A 22,084-nucleotide genomic window follows, 5' to 3' on the forward strand; every position below is an offset into this window, starting at 1 on the left:
TAGTAATGTTGTAGGGGGTAGAATAAATACACCCTGAAGTGAAGTCAGTCAAAATAACTGTCTGGCCATAATCCTTGAACCCTGACATGAGCTTGTGTTGTATGTGAACTAGGGATGGGACGATATGAACATTTCATATCACGATTATTGTGACAAAATAAATCGCGATAATCGCGATAATCAAAATCCATTATCTTGGGGCGGAACATTTGCCCAAAAATAGCTAATCTACAAGCTCACAATGCTGTGAGCTTGTAGATCTGCTATTTTTTGGCAAAGACGTTTGATAGAGAGTGAAAAAAAGACTATCAACTACATATATTTCAAGTACCTTTTACCAATTATAGAGGGTTTAAATGGTACCGGATATGCGGCTCGGCAAATAAAATGTGAATTGATGCCAGTGCACGACGGAGGACGACATCACGATAAATTAAATCTCCACGATACGATTATCGTGAGAGTTTTTTATCCCGATAAACGATAATATCGCGCATCGTCCCATCCCTAATGTGGACTCACTCACTCACTCACTCACGCACTCAAGCACTCACTCACTCACTCACTCACTCACTCACTCAGTTCAATAGCCATTCAGTTGCCAACGTAGTCTCACACAGCCAGATGTATCGGAGATATCTGCCAATAAATCTGGCCACATCTGAATTCAATGTAGGGGCCACCGACAAAACTGCACCCACTGCTTTGAAAAACACTCCTGATACCTTCCCAATATGAGGGGGGACCACCCTAAAACCATGCCATGACATAGGTATGTCCCATTTAGCGCCACCATCGGGCCGATTTTTTCAAACACATTTTTCGACACTGCTCCTACAGATGTTGCCCTAAAATCACACAAAGCGGTACAGTATGTCTACAATCATGTCATCAACAAGGATCTGTCCCATTTATTTTTACATGCGACCTGACGGTTGCTTATCTCCCGATTAGGGAATCTTACTGGTCTTAAATCTACCTTAGCCCTAAATCCCTAGTCCCAACCGCAACCTCTCGTAATTGTAAGCCTAACTATATATACTTCTTTCTCATAACTATATAGTACTGTATACAAATATATATACGTATATCATTTTGTAACCGACAACTATACCATTTCTCAGGAAAATTGTCCTCACAAATGTCTATTTCTCAACATTCAACTATACTTGCGAGGACCTTTGGGCCCTCACAAACATGTAGTAATACTAGTAAGACGCCTCAGGGCGACATAATTCTTGGCCATCTGGCCAGTGATGTACAGTATATCGGACCAGTTACCCATAAATGGAGACCCCTGCATGATAGTCAACAATGTTTATACCATTCTGATACATGTGATGTGGCACAGAGTGACAGTGATGGGATCTCCATATATAGGCATAAAAGCGATTCTGTTAGAGTGGTTACCATGACATGACAACATACAATATATTTTATGTCCATACATGGAGATCCCTGCCTGAGCCAGCCACACAGATATGGGCCATGCAGTGATGTATATCGATGACATCAGGGATCTTCATATATGGGCATAAAAGGGGATTCTGGGGGATACCCATACATGGACTTTTACATAGCTGATCAAGGGAACCAACCCATAGACTGTAAAAATGTGTACACACACGGAGACAAGCTGTGACATTTCTCATGGTAAAACTGCAACCTTTGGTCGCAATTAAGTACTGTAGTTGCGACCGTTAGGGAGCAGTTTACTATGAAAACCTCCACCGGCCGTCCGTCCGTCCGTCCGTCCGTCCGTCACGTTTTGTGACCATCAACAAACGTCACACCTTTGTTGATGTTTAAATCGAAGAGTCTTGGTCAAATACTTCTGTTGGTTTCTGCACTGATCATTTATACAATTCAGCTGTGTTTGCTCGTGTCATCATGATGAGGTCATAAATCAGCCATGCCCAAATATAGATTTTACGGGTTTACATGCTTACTCAGTTATTCGTTATGTGAAAGTCCTATGACGTCTATGATATCTGACATCATCATACATACATTCCCTTTTATGCCCATAAATGGAGATCCCCTCTGTAGAACCAGCCACTGACATCACTGTAATGTCAGGGGAACCAAATCCCTTTTATGCCCATATATGGAGATCCCTGTGATGCCAGGGGAACCAAATCCCTTTTATGCCCATATATGGAGATATGGAGATCCCCGTGTTGCCAGGGTAACCAAATCCATTTTATGCCCATATATGGAGATCCCTGTGATGCCAGGGGAACCAAATCCCTTTTACGCCCATATATGGAGATCCCTTATGTCATCAATATTAAGCCCATATCTGTGAATATCTTTGGGTACCAGATGTCTCCATATATGGTTAAATGGTCCGATATACATCACTGGCCAGAAGACCAAGAAATGGTGCAACCTCGCCCTTTGCTTTTCTCCCTTAGGCATCTTACTGGTGGAGATAAGCGACCAACGGTCGCTTATCTCCCGATTAGGGAGTCTTACTGGTATAGGCTACAGTACACATACACACACACACACACACACACACACACACACACACACATGTGCGCGCGCACATACACGCATATGCACTCTGCTCACTTAGCTTAGCCTCGTAGCCTAATCCAATTAGAATTCATTAGGCGGGGGCGTCTTAAACTGATCCGTCTGGGAGGGAGGTCTTTCTGCCACTCAGGGTGCAAAGGAGGGAGGGAGGGAGGGGGGAGATGGGAGGAGCAGGGGCGTCACAAGGGGGGGAGAAGTGGGACTGAGTTACTAGGGCCCAAGGTGGAGGGGGCCTTAATTATTTTATACTTTAGCCATTGAAAAATAGCAGATATACAAGCTCGCTGCGAGCTTGTAGATCTGCTATTTTTCGTCGTGAAAATGTGTGCGAATCTTTGAATATATGTATTTTTTTAAGCAAACATTTGTAACTCAAATTTTGCTTCCGACGGGGTCCCTGGAACTAAATATTTTGAGATGGGGGTCCGTGGCCAAATACACATAATTTTGGGGGTCCTTCACATGAAAATATTTGAGCACCACTGACATAGAAACATAGGTTTTTGAAAAAAATAATATTCAAGATTTTCAAGATTTTTCGGTGCCACGCTGTGAGCTTGTATATCTGCTATTATTCAATAGTTAAAGCACAAAATGTGAGTGAATCCTTGAACCCAGGGCCCAGAATTTGGTGCGACACCACGGGCTGGGGGGTCCCTGGAACCAAATATTTTGAGATGGTGGTCCATGGCCAATTACATATCATTTTAGGGGTCCTTCACATGAAAATATTTGAGCACCACTGACATAGAAACATAGGTTTTTAAAAAAAAACCTCAGAAGGATTTGAAATATTCAGGCTCACAAGCTCGTAAGCTTGTGAGCTTGTACTGTACAGGTATATCTGCTATTTTTCAATAGTTAAAGCACAAAACATGGGTGAATCCTTGCACCCAGGGCCCAGAATTTGGTGTGACACCCCTGGAAGCAGGGGAGGAAGAGGAGGAGGAGGAGGAGGAAGGGGTGGACGGCGGTACTGGTACTGCTGCTGTTGCTGCTGCGGCTTTTCAGTCATGTGACTGATTTGTGTCTGTTGCCGGCGGCGCACTGGCAGCTGGCCCTGCAGTTTCTCCTTGTCCTCCCCTGTCCTTCTCTCTCTCTCCCCACCTCTCTATCTCTCTCTGCATCTCTCTCCATCTCTCTCTCTCTCTCAAACACACACACGCGTCTGTCAATGCGACGGCCGCGTGTGCGCCGCATGTGTTAGTTAGCGCGTGGCGGTAGGTGCGGTGGCTCGTGTCACCACCACGGCCCCCCTGCGCGGGTGACAACGCCGACTGCTGTGGCTCTGCATCGTCATCATCATCATCAACTACTAACCATGTCCCTCCTCTGTTGTTTCTTCCTCAGGGACTATGGCTCCAAGCGGAAGTCTGGTAAGTCACCTAATTTTTTTTTTGTTTTGTTTTGCTGCAACAACGGTACCCTTCCCCCTAAGCTCTGTGTTAATGTGTGTAACTCAGAGAGTGAACGCAAATGGCATCTTCAGTACGGGGTCCGGCCCCGGGGTCCGTTTGGTTACATATATGTTCACTTGAAGGCGTAGTATGTAACTTTGCCCCCGAGAAACGTTTTTTTTTTTTTCTTTTTTTAGCTACCAGAACAAACCGTAAGACAAGTATGCCGAAACACAACAAGACGGCAGTGTTTTTCTGTAGGTAAACACCTCCACACCACTCCAGTGGCTGATACCGGCTGGTGGTATAGATGGGTAAACATCGTCACTGTTGGGCAGAAACCTCTTATCTCCAAGTTTCAAATTTGTATGTTTTTATCTCAAAGTAAAGGCCTGCTTAATCATACAAGGCTGTCGCACAAAAGTAGTGAAAACAGCAGATCTACAAGCACACGACGCCTCGCGACGCGAGGCGTTTTCAGCTGTTTTCACTAGTTTAAATCGTTTTGAAAATGACGAATACAAAACGAGCGGTTTTGGAGATACAAGGTTTCCACCCGACAACATATATATGTTTGTTTTGTTAAACGCACGGCTAAAGTTACATGCTATGCCTTTAAATTCTTCAGTTGGATCAACATTCAGGATATTGCTGTGTCATGTTACACTGTAAAAACAGACCCTCGGGGGGGCATGACTGTGCACCCTTCAGCAGGGGCGTCACGAGGGGTAGGAAAGTGGGACTGAGTTACTAGGGCCCCAAGTTGGAGGGGCCCTAGTAACTTTAGCTATTGAAAAATAGCAGATATACAAAGCTCACAGCGCGGCACCGAGTGCCGCGCTGCAAGCTTGTAGATCTGCTATTTTTGAAAAGTCGTGAAAATGTGTGCAAATCTTTGAATATATGTATTTTTTAAGCGAACATTTGTAACTCAAATTTTGCTTCTGGGGTGTCCCTGGAACTAAATATTTTTAGATGGGGGTCCGTGGCCAAATACATATAATTTTGGGGGTCCTTCACATGAAAACGTTTGAGCATCACTGACATGGAAAGATAGGTTTCTTGCACACATTTTCACAGTTTTTTCAAAAATAGCAGATCTACAAGCTCGCAGCGCGGCACTCGGTGCCGCGCTGTGAGCTTGTATATCTGCTATTTTTCAATAGTTAACATTCATGGGGGGCCCGCAGTGAATCCTCGTACCCGGGGCCCAGAATTTGGTGTGACGCCCCAGCCCTTCAGCTTCCCTATCCCTCTGGCGCACGCCCAAGTCTCTCCCGACGTGTTGCTCTAAAACTGCACCCTTTGTAGCGTCATGTTCGTGTCATGAACTTGTGCCGCCCGCCTCTCTCTGTGACCGCCCCCCCCTTTCTCTATGTGTGTGCGCGCATGTGCGTGTGTGATGACTTTATGAATGTCAGAGTGTGGTTTTTGTTTATTCGTCCCGTGGCGGAACGGTGACTAAACTTACCGTCAAGTGTTGACTGTATAGGCCGCTCGCGCTGTCTGGGGCTGGGTGTTCTGTCCCCAGCCTCGCTATATAGCGCTACATAGGGTGGGGTTCTGACGGGGAGAGTTGAGGTTTGGGTTCGGCAGATGTCGAAATAGAAGCACTGACACCCATGCCGGGTTCGGAGAGAAAGCAGTTGTTGTACAGAGAGAGAGAGACAGAGAGACGAGAGAGACAGAGAGAGAGATAGATATTGAAATGGAATCTCTCAGATGAGGTTTCGTATGAAGTTACGCGGTCCAGTATCTTTTTTTTTTTTTTATATCCAGGAAGAGTAAAAGAATATGATTCTCGTTTTAGACAAGCACGATTGAAGGTATGTTTATTTACTTAAAAACGACGTTCGCTTTGCTTATATATTGATGTCAACGGTTGGATTCTTAAATTTGATAAAGGTAAACAAAGTCTTCCACTGGGTGCCGCAAGTGCTGTGCTTTACAACCAACCAGAACTTCATGTTATTATTTGGATAAGGTTTGGGTTTCTTCCTTTTTGTCCAACAAGTGGTGGAAAGTAACTTAAGTACCTTTACTCAAGTACTGTATTTTGATGTACTTTACTTGAGTATTTCCATTTTTGATATCAGAGGCAAACTTTGTATTTTTTTTTTTTTGTATATTATTTGTATATTATTTGACAGATAATTTTAACCATGAAAACCGGCCCATCTTGTCTGCGTCTGCCTGTCTGTCTGTACGTCACGCCTGACACTGTGGTTCTATGGGTTTGTCTGTGGTTCTATATGGGTTTGTCTGTGGTCCTTGTCCGTTTTATTCCCATATAAAACCCCCTGTCCCGATGTCATCAATATTAAGCGCATATCTGGGAATGCCCATATTTGGTAATGCCCATATATGGGCATGTTCTGACTACAGGGGTCTCCATATATGGGTAACTGGTCCGATATACATCACTGGCCAGATGGCCAAGAATTGGCACGCCCGGTTGTATGTCGCCCTGAGGCGTCTTACTAGTAGTTAGTTACTTTAGATTGACACATTTTGGAAACTATTGGTACTTTTACTTTCATTTCTCCAAATATATGTTGACGCCAAAACCTTTGTTTGTACTTTTACTCAAGTACAATTTTGGATAGATGTAGCCTATTTCTACAATGTGATATTGGTACTTCTTCAACAGCCCAACAACATGGGGACCATTCTTTATGTTGAGGAGGTTCAGCTGCAATTAGCTAAAAGCATGCTTGCAGAAGTGTATATGTCACGGTTAGATAGAGAAACTGTTAGATCGAGAAACGGAAGCGCTCGTCGTGCGGCGCGGGGTGGAACAAGCGGTCACTTTGAGCAACAACAACGTGGCGTCGGCAGGAATGATAGCCTCACCCCACGGAGGTTATGGTTAGGGTTAGGGTTAGGCATAGTTTTACTGAGGTTAAGGTTAGGGTTAGGGTTAGAGTAAGGCATAGTAAGCTAATGGCTAAACACAGCCGAGCTGGGCTAGTAAATAAACGAAAGAGAGTCGCAAACGAGTGACGTCAGCGCCTGCACTAGTGAATGGCTGACTGGCTGTTGTCGCCATCTGGTGGTGATTGGTGTGTGGTGAACTACAAAACGAGCGCTCTTACCACAATCTCACTGAGTTACCCAAACTGACTGTAACATATATATTATGTCAAAGAACATTAGCTGCTTATAGCAGGACCACGGGCATGTGTGTTAAAGGAGTATTTCACCCCCAAAATACCTTTTTTTTCTATTGATTGTCATGCCATGGAGACTTGAGCTCAATAATATTGTTTGGTTTTTGGCGCATTCCAAGACAAAATAAAGAAAAATTTAAAAAAAATGTACCCTGACGGTTTCCCCATCCACTGCCATTCATTTGGCCGTGGACCCCCCCCCCCCCCCCCATCTGAAACCAGTTGTGTGCCAACCAACAGCCAGTTGCGAGTCAGGCACCAAAAGGCCTTGTGGCGGGCCTGCATTAGAAGGTTCTGGAGTGTTAAGAGGACACCACAGTGACCACTGAGGCTACTGGGAAAATATCATTCCTCTTATGAGTTATTAGAGAGAGAGAGAGAGAGAGAGAGAGAGAGAGAAGGAAATAGTAAAGTGGTTAATGGAGAATGCGGCTCTCACTGCTACAGTTGCCCTCAATCGCTAACGTCTCATTATTTTTCTACTGGCGTATATGGTTTGTTTTTGGAAAGGGAAATCGCTCGAGATGTGTTTTGATAATGAATGTGAGTGTGTGTGTGTGTGTGTGGGGGGGGGGGGGGGGGGGGGGGGGGGGCAGTAGGCCCGTGCTTTCCAGCAAGGAATGCGTATTATGCAATGACTTGCAAGTTTGTTTGCAATTATCTTTCGTTTCGTTACTTGATTCATAAACAGGGGTTTGAACGAGGGCATGGAGACTGTATCATTATCCTCTCTGCCCATATGTCCAAAACTGTTGCTTTTCAAGTTTTCATGATTCAAATTCAGAAACGGCAACAGTAGCGAATCCACGAGCTGAAAACGGGTCGTGTTTCGAGCTTGTGGAGCTGCTACTTTTGATGCTTTTGTGTGACGCTGTTTTATGACCCAAGTAGGGCACAACAAGTTTAGAATATGGAGATAAGAGGTTTCTGCTCGACAGCAACGATATTGTCGTTGTCGGGTGAAAACCTTGTATGTCCAAAACTGTTCGTTTTTCATTTTAAAAATAATTTAAACTAGTGAAAACAGCCGATCTACAAGCACACAACGCCTCGCGGTGCGAGGCGTTGTGTGCTTGTAGATCTGCTGTTTTCACTACTTTTGTGCGACGGCCTTGTCTGATGAAGCAGGGCTTTACTTTGCGAAAGAACGTACACATTTGAAACTTGGAGATACGAGGTTTCTGCCCGACAACGACGATATGCTGTTCAGGTCGACCACTTTCAACCCTGGCGTCCCAGAATTATGTCTATATTATAAAGTCACAGATCACACTCACTCAACAAGGGTTCATATTTTTGATTGTAATTAGAGAAAAGAAGAAGATGAGTGTTAACTCATTTCTAGCCGATCCCGAGTATACTCGTGAAAAATACTCAAGTATTTAGAGTGCCGATCCCGAGTATACTCGCGAAAAGTACTGTATATAGAGTAACGCCGGTTCTCCTACCCAATAGCCTGGCGGAAGGTCCTGGCACGATCGGCCTCGCCGATTCATCATCATCACGGATCCACGTGCACAAAATAGTAATCCCATAACATGGAGACCGACGGGGAATCTCATCTTTAATGTCCATTTTCTCCAAACAACACTTTTAAAGCCAAGGATGGCATTAGATTCTCGCTACAAAAACATAATAACAAAGGCATCGATTGGCCATTTTAGAAACCACATGGTGTGACGACCGCTCCCGTTGTATGACGTCATGACGTCAACCCGGAAGTATTTACGCAATGGACTTCTGGCCTTCAAAATAAGACAATGGAGCGTAATGGAGCCCTGCGAGCGGCACGCTACACATTTAACCCGTTCATGTCTGGAGCACTAAATGGGTTAAGTGGCTAAATTTGGCTTTTTATTACTATTTACAGTAACACTACTAGTAAGACGCCTCAGGGCGACAAGTGGCGAGGTTGCGCCGTGTCTTGGCCGTCTGGCCAGTGATATATATCGGACCAGTTCCCCATATATGGATATGAAGTCCTGTTAGATATGGGCTTAATATTGATGACATCAGGGATCTCCATATATGGGCGTAGAGTGGGTTCCCATTACATCTCAACATACAATCCCTTTTATGCCCATACATGGAGATCCCTGTCTATACCAGCCACACCACTGTGATGTCACCTGTTTATGCCCATGCAGGATTATGGAGATCCCTGCTCTGAGTATCTGACATCACTGTGATGTCACCTGTGATGTCACAGTGATGTGTCAGGGGAACCACAGTGTCAGGCGTTACACATACTGTATGTGAGGAGCTCATTCGGCTGATGATTCTTGCAGGTGGGATTTATGGCTCTTTGAAGTGAGCCGGATCTCTGCGACCCGTTCCTTTTCAAAGAGCCGTTCAAAATACTACATGTAAAAAGTACAAACATTCTTTACTATAATGAACAAAATACACAAGTAGAAGTGTAATTAAAGTGTAGCCTACTTGAGTAAAAGCACAAAAGTATTGGTATCAAAATGCACTAAGTAGTTCACCCCCCAAAATTACTTTTTTTTCTATTGATTACTCGTGCCATGGAGACTTGAGTTCAATAATGTGTTGTATTTGTCGCATTCCTAAGACAAAAATTATGATTATAGTACATTTAGCCCCATATTGAGTAGAAAGTAGGCCTACTCAATATGCAGAACGTCACATTTCACAGGTTTTCCAATTAATAACATTTGGAAAAATCATTTGAAAATAGCAGATCTACAAGCTCACAATGTGTCGCAAGGTGATACATTGTGAGATTGTAGATCGGCTAATATTTTCAAATGGCGGAAATGTATATGGCCAGAATGTAGGCCTATATAGGGTTGAAGTGATTTGTAATTATAATCAAAATCTAGAAAGTAACAAAATAACTAAAAGTAACAAAAATGAGACAGTATTTTGAACGGCTCTTTGAAAAGGAACGGGTCGCAGAGATCCGGCTCACTTCAAAGAGCCATAAATCCCACCTGCAAGAATCATCAGCCGAATGAGCTCCTCGCATACTGTATACATACGGACAAGCTGTGCCGGTTCTGACAGTAAACTGTGACCTATGGTCGCAACTAACCCTCATAAGTCACATTTGCCCATGAAAGATCTTGGGGATGGGCTTATTGTGTCTAAAAAGACATATTTAGACACTTTTACGCATGCCCCCACAATCAAAGTCATTAAAATGGCTAAAACGATAGAAAGCAGTAAATGAAAACATTTTAACACTCATCTTTTCTTTTCTCTAATTACAATCTAAACTATGAACCCTTTGTTGTAAAGAGGTGGTGCCACAGTTTTGTACTTTTTCTGGTTTTCATGTGTCTAGGAGGTTGACAGTAGTTCATTAGACCCCTGGTGTGGATGTTATGAGCAATTATGTATTCCCTTTGTATTTTGGATTTCTTTCTGGAGGCTGACACCTTGTGGGTCAAAAGTGCCGATCCAAAAACACAGATTAGATGACATCATATAATCATCCCCTCCCCTTTTACCATTCACCCAACACTGTGGGTGTGGCTAACTTCAGCTGGGTCACCACCCACCATGACAACCAGGCATACTTAATGAAGCGGTGGGTGTGGCCACATAAAAAACAAATTTTGACTCTTTCTGTAGACTTTTGGAAAAAAAATCCTCCTCCTATTATAATCATAATACCTGATACCTGTTGTCATAAGAGCCGTTTTGACCATATGTTTGCCTGTGTCCTTTTATGCCCATATAGGAACATCAGAATACGTAACCATGGCATTTTTTGTTGACTCATGTGGCGTACGTGATCTCAGATGTGATGTCACAATGAGTCAGCGCTTGCGCCGATTTCCTCCGGAACAGCCTGATGTCAACAATCAGCTCCGCATAAGGAGATTCCGAACGTTTTGCGCCGGTTTCGGTGATGTCAACAATCAGCTCCGCATAAGGAGATTCCGAACGTTTTGCGCCGGTTTCGGAAAACCGCGAGTCGGGTCGGGTCGAGGCCCGGCACTGCACTCCGTGCGGCGGCGGGGAACGCGCGTGCCGAATCTGAAGCCCGTGGGACAAACGGTTCTCGGGATACGCAGATTACAAACAGACAGAGACTTCTCGCATTTATAGATAGATAATACCTGATAATCATGTTTTAGGAGGGAAATAAATCATGGCACTGCATCTTTAAGTATAAAATAAGGGCTGTGAGTGTGAGCACACCAACTGTGACCCTCAACCAACCCGTTCCTCGGTGCCATGGAGTGATCTCACTGCCGGGGTGAGTTGCAACCCCAGTGTTCCCCAAAATGATTAGATTTCTTGGAAGCTGATCGCTTTGCAGATAAGCAGGCTATTGTTTTCCCACATTGCCTCTGCGAGGAGTGAGTTATTGTGTTTCAAACAGTTGGTTTTCATTCCCGTTGTGTCAGTAAGGCTAAATCTTTTTTGGGGCTTTAGCCCAGCTGGATGCCATTTCACCTACCTAGCCACCTCGTCGTACTTAAAGGACCACTTCACCCATTTTCAATAACTTGTTCACTGCATTTTAAAAATCTTTTTGAAGTGCCAGGATGTCTCCATAGACTTCCATGTAATTCATAGTGCACGGATCATGCATGCCCATGCATAGATCATGCACCACATGTGTGCACGCCGTTCACAGCTTTCAAAAAGATCTGCTTGGAAATCCGTTCAAGCATTCATGATCAGCAGCCATTATGTTTTATTCAAATGTAAACAAACATGGCTGCCATCTTTGAAAGATGGTGTTGGTATGGGGGTCAAACGTGCAATTTCGCGATCGCGATCAAAAACTCAGCCACTTTGTGTCACACTGTGACACGTTGTGACTCATTGTGATACACTGTCTTTGACCTGTGTTTTTGGAATGACAAAAGTGTCCGGAGGAAACAGACATGCCTGTGTGTGCATGTGACAGTATGCATGTCAACGTGGTCCTGACTCTTGAGCAAGGCACTTCCTGTAACCCCTTAAGTGCTCTCTGGGCAGGTGTTGTATTAATTACGTCCACTGCTCCTATAGTTAAGAGTTCCAGTTCACACATCCAAAGTGTGGTTTAGTTCTCAGAAAGAAATGATCTCTGATCAATAAAACGACATGCTACAAAAAGTTCCTAAATGAACTTCATGGGCTCTAAAACTATGCCCTCATTTAGAATTCCAGGATCTATTATTAGGCCACTATGCCACATCTGTCAAATGTGCCCTCATTGAGATGTCAATACATGACATGCCCCCTACTAAATATGCCGAAATCTCCACACCCCTGCCACCCCCAGACGTGTGTTGCAACAAAACACACACACACACACACACACACACACACACACACACACACACACACACACACACACACACACACACACACACACACACACACACACACACAGGTTTGCAATTGCTACTCTGTGGGGACATTACACATAGTCTACTATATTTGTGGGGACATTCCATTCATTGTTATGCAAGTCCTGTGGCCTTACCCTAACCTCTATCCCTAAACCTAACCCTTAACCTAACCCCTAAACCTAACCCTTAACCTAACCCCTAAACCTAACCCTTACCTTGTGGGACACTAAAATTTGTCCCCACAAGTTCTTTTTCTCCGATTGTACTATCTTTTTGGGCACCTGTGGGCCCCCACAAAGATAGTATTGCAAGCCCACACACACACACACACACACACACACACACACACACACACACACACACACACACACACACACACACACACACACACACACACACACGCACACACACACACACGCACACGTACAATGTCAAGTTTGCTAAGTATTGACGGTTTAAGTAGTTCTAGTTTACTGTCTATAAAAACGTTTAATCTGTAACAATACGTAGTGGGGGTCCCTGCGTCATCTCTCTCTCTCATCTGGGGGGTCCTTGGCCTGAAAAACTTTGATATACACAGTCATGATGTGCCACAACTTGTGACAGCGAGGCAGAAATGTGTTTGCTGTTAAATTCAAATGTTGACCAGCTGGATCTCATTCTCTCCTGTATTTTGACCCAGCTATAATCAGCTGTTGCAGTTTAGAGAACACACAAAGCTTGCACCAAAACTGAACTATGAGAGATTTGAAAAGAACATGTTTTGGGTGATTTGATCGGGACATCCAGTACTTAGTTAATTAAGCCCAGTGCAGCCCCTTTTCAGTTGACCGATATACAGTTGTGTGTATGGATTGAGAGACTGATTTCTATACCAGGGGTCCTCAACAGGCGGCCCGGGACCCCTAGGGGGTCCTCAGAGTTACTACAGGGGGTCCTCCAAATCTTTGTGTGATAGGAATTTGGTCCCCCCCACCCACCCATAATCTGAGAACTTTAGCCAAAAATAGCAGATCTACAAGCTTGTAGTTTGTAGATCACCTATTTTCGGCAAATAGCTTAGGAGAGGGAAAAGAGGAGACTAAGTACAGTGAAAGGTCAAGTTTATACAAGTATTGTAAAAAGTATTGATGGTTCAAGTGGTTAAATGTCTGAAAACACAAATTGACATGAATCCAGAATACACTGATGATTGTGCTGTCAAACGATGAAACGATATGGAATCTATGGGTTGTGGGGGGTCCCTGCTTAATCTCTCTCTCGATTAAGGGGTCCTTGGCCTAAAAACGTTGAAGACCCCTGTTCTATATTATTTTTAAAAATAGTTTCTTAACCCGTAGACCTGAGGCCAATTCTAAAAACGCCTTCTAATTCCTGCCCTGAGTTTTCTGAAAACCACATTTTTACAGTGGTGGGAAAAGTACATGTTTTACTTCAGTAAAAGTATCAATACTGCAATGTAGAAAATACAAGTAAAAGTCCAGAATTCAAAATGTACTTGAGTAAAAGTACGAAAGTAATGGCATCAAAATACTCTTAACCCTCTAAGGCCCGCATTAAGAAATACTTGAAATAAAAAATTGAAAAAAATCAGATGGTGTTGTAGGAGTCCTATTAAGAGGAAAATGTAATGTTTTTTTCAAAAAAATGTTTTTGTAAGATTTTATAGCCATAAATCAAAAATCATAAATCATGCTCTAATTTACATATGGGGGATATTTTTCACAATAATAACATATGTACATGTTCTAGACATTCTAATGATCACCAAAAAAAATAGTATAGGCATTTTACTTATGTTTTTGTGAGGTATAGCTTCCATGAAAAAGTGAGATGTTGTTCGTCAAAACTCTGGAATTTCAGCGGGTGTGGCGGGTGTGAATGTCAGCCCCTGTGGGGGGTATTTATATGCAAATATTGTGGCCAATGGCATTGTAATACTAAACAATAGAATCCAATGGTGGTGTTTAGGTGGTAGGGGGAGCTAAAATAAAATGATTTAAACCTTTTTTTGGATAAAATACAAACGTTGTAATATTACAACCGTGGGCCTTAGAGGGTTAAAGCACCAAAAAAAAAGTACAAAATGCTTGAAAAGAGCAGCTCACAACGCGTCACATCGGCTATTTTCAAACAGCCTTGTGCTAAAGTGGTTTATGTACCGTAATTGCTGGACTATAAGCAGCACCTGAATATAAGCCGCACCAGCTAAATTTAGAACAAAAAACAAATGTTTACATATAAGAGCCGCACCGGACTAGAAGCCGCAGGTGTCCTTCCTGCTTCCTGCTAGAGCGCCCCTGGTGGCCATTAGCTGTATAAAGCTATATATAAATCCTTGTTAAAGACCATTGTAAAACTAAGTGACTGGCCGTTAGCTGTAAAAATCGATATATAAGCCGCACCCTTGTATGAGCCGCAGGGTTCAAAACATGGAAAAAAAGCCACGGCTTATAGTCCGGCAATTACGGTATGTATTACAACATTATTATTTATACCTGCAAAGTAACTAAAGTGTTAAAATAGCTGCGTAGCTGCTCTATGGTCAAGCCGTTCCGTATAGCGGACTGGCTAAATATTAGGATCCCAGATGTAGTTGAAGTAAAAGTATTGGACGTTTTTAAACAAGTACAACCAACACAAAATTATACAGTACTTGAGTAAATGTACTTAGTTAATTTACACCACTGCATTTTTATACAAATAAATTACAATAACGATAATGTTGCTATATACTGCATACAGCAACAACTACACCAAAAGGGGGTTCCCAAATTGAAAGCTATAATATCGGTCAGCAAAGCCCAATTTCCAAGCCACAAAACAGTATGAGTCAGTGTTCTATTTTTACGTAAAGTTTCTATAAACGTAGAAGCCGGGACTGTGCCAACAATAGATTATGGCCCGTAGATGCCTTGAGGGATAGGATTAGAGAGTGTGCGCGTGCTCCTTCTCTTTGAGGTGAAATGTGTGAGAATAATGTTTTCACACACACTACCCACTCAGTGTGTTTACCACAGTCACAATCCCTCCATTATCCACCCCACAAAGCCAGCAAACACGCTTAAAACATCACTCCTGCTCCTTACACGACACGAAGAAAGTCTCAGTAGCCTTCACGGTTTCTCTTCACTCTCTGCTGCACTTTTATGTTTGTAGCCTACATGTTTTTAGTCTTAAATCAAACGGGATCATCTCAGATTTCCCTAGTAGTAGAGTATAAGTATAGCCTTGGGAACCAATGATCCAGTGGCCCAACATAGGTCAGGGGCCTATCTCCTTTTTCTGTAGCGCACTGTAGCTTGATGTACAAGACAAGTACACCCCCTGGACATGTTGCTAGCAAAGGTTTTCAATGTGGGGTCCAGGGACCCCCATGCCAGGGGTCATCATTAACAGCCAATGAGGGACCATCATTCCTGGCATTGCCAGTGGTGATGTCACTGGCATTGCCAGTGGTGAGTGCACCTCATGGCGCACTCTGCTAGCGCACAAGTAGGCCATGCATGGCGCAAGTTGGCACCTCGACAGAGAGCAGTTCTACGTAGTTTGTATTCTTCGACTATTTGAAAATAGCTGATCCACAAGCTCACAACGTGTTGCGATGCAACATGTTGTTGGCTTGTAGATGTTTATTAAATATCTTTGAAACATTTTGAAAAATGTTGAACATTTTGGAATAATTGAAAAAAATGATGATTATAACATAACAGTTATGGGGGCCCCTGGTACAAAATAATTCCAGGATCTGCTGCCTAATATGTTTGAGAATCCAAATTTGGAGTATCCAAAAGATACAGTATGCCATAACACACTGTGTATATGAGAAATTTGGGAAAGGGGGAAAATCAGTCACTCAGAGGCAGCACAGCAGTATGAGGTTATTTACAAAGTTATAGAGAAGTATGAAAAGAATAACAAAGAACTACAGTAAAGAGCAAGGTACATCAAAGAAAGGGAATGAAGAATATATACATAAAGTGTCAAAAAACTGTCAATGCTCAAAGAGAAACTGCCAACTTGAACAAAAAAGGCAAAAAAGCAATCCTTAAGCAGAACTACCCTCTCCGCTCATTCCCATGGGAAATCCCCCCAGATCCAAACCATCACACTATTTTATTTGTTCTAGTTAAATAAACATCCAAATAGAAACCAAAACCCTGACATGAGCTTTTCCTGGAGAGTAATGGAGGGTGAAAGAGAGGGTCAGGTCACTCGGGTGGATGCTTATGTCCAGGGAGGGGTGGGTTGGTGGGAGGGTGGCTGTATGGATAGATGGATGGGGGGATTTAGGGCAGTGGTCCTCAGAGTGGGGTCTCCCCCAGGGGTCCTTGAGTAGGTTCCAGGGGGTCCCCAGCTAAATGAGTTCATATATCATCAGAATCACTTTAACCCTACATTGACTATAGCTATATAGTGGAGAAAAAGTAAAAACTGCAGCAATGTAAGACCCCTCATTTCAATGGGAATGAATATCTACCTCCACTCCAAATACTGTACATCAGGGGTCTTCAACGTTTTCAGGCCCCCTTAGTTGAGAGAGAGGTGAAGCAGGGACCCCCACAACCTTTTCATAGATTCCATATAGTGTCATTGTTTGAGAGCACAATCGTCGGTGTATTTTGGATTCATGTCAATTTGTGTTTTCAGATATTTAACCACTTGAACTGTCAATACTTAATAAACTTGACCTTTCACTCTGTACTTTAGTGTACTCTTTTCCCCCTCTACACCAAAGCTTTTTGCCGAAAATAGCCGATCTACAAGCTCACAACGCCTCGCAGCGCCAATGTTCTCAGAATATGAACACTAGGGTTCAAGTGGTTAATCCAAAAAAGGAGAAAAAAAAACTTTCTATCACACAAAGATTTGGAGGACCCCCTGTAGTAACTCTGAGGACCCCCTAGGGGTCCCGGACCCCCTGTTAGTTGAAGACCCATGCGTGTACATACATATACATTTTGGGGGTTCTTCTGTGGCATGAAAAAGTTTGAGAATGACTGAATGTGTTCAACGTTCCTTCTCTCCTCAAGCCTTGGAGGGGAGCGTGGAGCCTGGGCCTGGCGTGTGCTCCATGTGAGGGCCAGATGCTAGGGGGCTTAGGAGGGCTTTAGGGGGGGATGTGGGGGGCTGCAGCTGAGGGGGAACCGTGGGGGGATGAGGGGCAGAGAATGTCCAACAGGCAGGCAGGCGCAGGCAGGCAGTGTGTTTACGTGGCACCCTGGATTCTATTTCAGAGCAGGACTAGGAACTAGGCTAATAGTGTTTACTTGTGGGTGGATGAGGGGAGATGGAGATGGTGTGGGGTCATGGGAGGGGGCTGTAACGTTTAAGAGAGGGAGCTAAGGAGTGGGGTGGAAACAAACGATGTGTGTGTGCGTGCGCGTACTTGTTTGTTTTTGTTTATGTGCAATTTACGGTAAAAGCCCGGAGGAGTCATTTAACTGCATGCACAAATGCGTACACGCTCGGAGTTACAGATAATGTATGGGTCCATTTGGTTCCATTTGTACACACTCGAGTTAAGGCCTCTCCATACTTTGACCGAAAGCGAACTTTTCGGGTCAAAAGGTCCGGTTCGACCACAAAATGATGTCACTCGCCACTTCTGAAAAGCATTACACCCAATGAGAGTTGGGAAATTTGCACGTCGAAAATCGCAACTCACCGCACATTTTGGAGATACTATAGTGGACAGGCATTTACAGACTGTAAGGGTCCATTTGGTTCCATTTGTACATGCTCAGAGTTACAGACCTGTAAGGGTCCATTTGGTTCAATTTGTACATGCTCAAGAGTTCCAAAGGGAGTTTCTATTGCGTATGTATGACCTAATTCCTACGCACGCACGCACTGAAATGTTATGAGAGTGTGTGTGTGTGTGTGTGTGTGTGTGTGTGTGTGTGTGTGTGTGTGTGTGTGTGCGTGTGCGTGTGTGCGTGTGTTTGCGTGTGTGCATGTGTATGGAGAGATGTTTATGTGTCAGTGTGGCTGGAATGAGTGAGGAATCACACCCACTTTATTGGCTACACCACACAGTAGCTCCTCCCTAGTGACACACTGACACATAGTAGTGTACATTATGTCATCATGTTGTCATGTGTTCCCTACTTACAGTTAGACGTACGGCATACAACACTAAAGTGCTGAATAGCACTAAAACGTGGTACTTTCTTTGCCTCATATTCAGGACAGTCAATCTGTTGTGGTGCCATGTACTGTATACAGTATAGCCATCTTAAAGGGACTACACCATGAATTTTCATTTTTCCAATTTGAAATGTATTTTTTTTTTGTGTCCCACCAGCACGTTCTATCCTCACAAAGTCATATTACTGACCATTGTGTCTTTCTCAGTCGGATTTATGTAAGCAGGTCTCAAAACGGGCTGTCTGATTTTGGTCCCTTTTGTGACATCACAAAAGGGACCTATAGTCTGGTAGGAGGCTATAGGGCCCACGCACCCGAAAGATATATTTTTCTAACCTACCTTTTTAGAATCCTTAAGGTGTCTAGTTAATGAATTTTGATGTTCCCAGAGCCAATTTGTGTCCGATATATGTTTTTTTTAACCATATGTTGTGTCCGTCCTGTATTTTCGGCTGTGAAAAATACAAACTTTAAATCAACATAGCTCGTGAACTATACATCCGACAGAAACCATTCACCCCATTTTATGTTCGTTTCTGCGAGATGAATTGATTGATATGAAGATTTGCCATGGTTCCATCATGTTTAGTGCATTAAAACCCAAATAAACAGAAAAAAAGTTAAAATTCGCCTAAAATGGATCACAACAACTCCTCCCCCATGCACCCTATTGATATATTTTTTCAAACATTTGCATTTTTACAATCTTCAAGATGTGTAGTAAACAAATGTTGATGTTCCCCACTTGAAATATTGACACATGTGTGTTTATTCTGGCATAGTGTTTGCTATAGTGAATTTTCGAAAATGCAAAAAAGAGAATGTAAAATCTACATAAGGTCTTAACTATACATTATTCTGAGACAAATGTCCAATTTGTCTGTTTCATTTTGGCATGAGGCATTGAGGGAGATGGCTGGTGACATAATATGTACATTTATGGATCATCAATACTCAAATAAATGCTAAAATGCAGGCAATTCAATAGGCAGAATGGTGCCAGAGGACATTTACCAATACAAATGAAGTTTATTTTTTATTTTATTTTATTCAAATTGTTAATATGATTGCTTTGGGTGCTTGATACACATATCCCATCCAAATTCAAAACATAGTGCCAGGTTTTAATTTTGCCTACAGTTTTGGATATCTGCAAACAATTTCAAATATACATGACGTCTTCATTAAATTATATGCATAGACAAATTATCCTATTTTGTTTTATTTTGGCATGACATGTCATGCCAAAATACCATTTCATGCCAAGATTTGATTCTAGACAACCTCAAGTTTCCAATGGAACCAACCTTGTCATGCTACCTTGTCGGGCAGGGGGGTAAATGCCTAATGATTCAAATGCGTGAAAGCCTCCCCTGTACAGACATGCCAAATTTAGGACAATCTCAAGAACCATTTAGTTTTTATTACTGTCTTTATAGGGGCGGCATAGCTGAATGGTTAGGGAGCCCGCCTGGAGAACCAAAGCCCCTGGTTAACCCAGGTTTGATTCCAGGCAAGGGTTCCTCTGTCTGTCTGTCTGTCTGTCTGTCTGTCTGTCTGTCTAGACCCCTGTATCTCGACTCAACACAATTACCGGTTAAAGCACATTTAACATGACCAGGTCACCCAAAGTGTTGTACAGTTAAAATAGAAAACGACATAACAATGCAATATATAAAGACATTTACAATAAAATACCAATGAATACCAAAATAAACAAAAACTAAACATTAGCATCAGTAAAGGAAAATCATGGACTGCCAGTCTCAGCTAAAGACAAGGCAAGTCTTTAATAAAGTCATGAAATATCAGTCGACTGGGCAGCTCTTGATGTGTAGGGGCAAGCTGTTGCAGAGCCTGGGCTGTCCTGCATAGACCACAGTAGTGCATCTGTTGACCACTGTACAACATCTGTAGACCACTGTTGTCCACCTGTAGACCATTTTAGTACATCTGTAGAGCACTGTATTGCATCTGCAGACACTATAGTGTATATGTAGGCCACTGTACGACATATACAGGTATAGATCACTGTAGTACATCTGTAGACCACTGTTGTGATCTGTAGACCATTCTAGTGCATCTGTGGGCCACTGTTGTGTTCTGTTGACCTCTCTAGTGCATCTTCAGACCACTGTACTACATCTATAGAACACTGTAATGCATCTGTACAGTACAGCACTTTGGATGACCTGGTCATGTTAACGTGCTTTAGAAATGTGCTTCTAATTGTGTTGAGTTGAGATGCAGATAGATAGATACCTATTTTCCTCCACACACATGGACATTGGAACCCTTGCCTGGAATCGAACCTGGGTCAACCAGGGGCTCTGGTTCCCCAGGCGGGCTCCCTAACCATTCAGCTATGCTGCCCCTATACAGACAGTAAAAAAAGCTACATGATTCTTACCCAACACTGCATGAGATTGTCCTAAATTTGGCATGTCTGTACAGGGGGAGGCTTTCACGCATTTACATTCACATAAATCAAGGTGAACGCTCAAGGGTCCATTTGAAAATTGGTGATGGCCATTTATCTCCAGGTGGATCCTCACATGATCCTCTGGATAATGGACTTCCTCCTTAAAAGGGAGCAGTTTGTTAAGGTCAACAACTCCTCGTCTTCTGTCCTGATTACATCTACTGGTGCCCCCCAGGGGACAGTGATTTCCCCAGTCCTGTTCTCCCTCTATACCAACAACCTGAGGAGCTCAGACAGTGTGAGCATGGCTGTGAAGTTTGAGGACGATACTGCTCTGGTGGACACCTCAAACTGCCCTGCTCACTTTGAAGAGGAAGCAGAGAAGCTCCACCAGTGGTGTGGGGAGCATTACCTCCAGCTGAATGTGAAGAAGACTAAAGAGCTTCTCATAAGCCCCCGGAGGAAGGATGATGACCTCGACCCTGTTCCTCAGCTGACACTGGGTGGAGAGCTGGTGGAGAGGGTCAGCAGCTACAAATATCTTGGGACCACTATTGACAGTGGGTTGACTTTTAATGATAGCACACAGGCCATCTTTGCAAAGTGTCAGCAGCGGACCTACCTCCTAGGAGGCTGAGATATATGGATGTTGCCCCCCCCCCCCATCCTTCGCAGCTTTTACATCTGCCATATAGAGAGCCTCCTTACCTAACCCTAACCCAAACCTGGCCTGGTACGGGGGTCTCTCAGAGGCCAACCTCAGTGGGGTCTAAGCTATGCAGGATGCAGTGCTCTGCCCTTCAGCATCTCTATGACCAGAGGACAGTGAAAAAAGCAGCAAAGATCGCGAGAGACCCAACTCATAATCTCAGCACCTGCTTCAAGATCCTGCCCTCGGGTAGGAGATATGACGCCTCTACACTCAAGAGGGCAAAGGCCAGTGCCAGTTTCATCCCCTCTGCCATTAGGCTCCTCAATAAACACAACCCCCCCAACACCTGATTCACCTCAACTGGACCAGAATACACACACACATACACAGGTGCCCGGATGAACTAGACATGGACGGACACACGTGCATGC

General features: G+C 43.5%; 1 protein-coding gene across 1 annotated transcript in view; it reads left to right on the forward strand.

Moving 5' to 3' along the window:
• Window positions 1–22,084, forward strand: part of sh3pxd2aa (SH3 and PX domains 2Aa) — a gene marked incomplete at both ends in the record, with an annotated part of 311,051 nt that overhangs the window by 153,010 nt on the left and 135,957 nt on the right. The window contains one exon of the mRNA XM_080721366.1: window positions 3,892–3,917. Within this exon, the coding sequence (XP_080577492.1) occupies window positions 3,892–3,917 (26 nt within the window). The remainder of the gene's footprint in view (window positions 1–3,891; window positions 3,918–22,084) is intronic.

This window comes from Nannobrachium achirus, assembly GCF_963921795.1.
Source record: "Nannobrachium achirus genome assembly, chromosome: 3".
Taxonomy (NCBI): Eukaryota; Metazoa; Chordata; class Actinopteri; order Myctophiformes; family Myctophidae; genus Nannobrachium; species Nannobrachium achirus.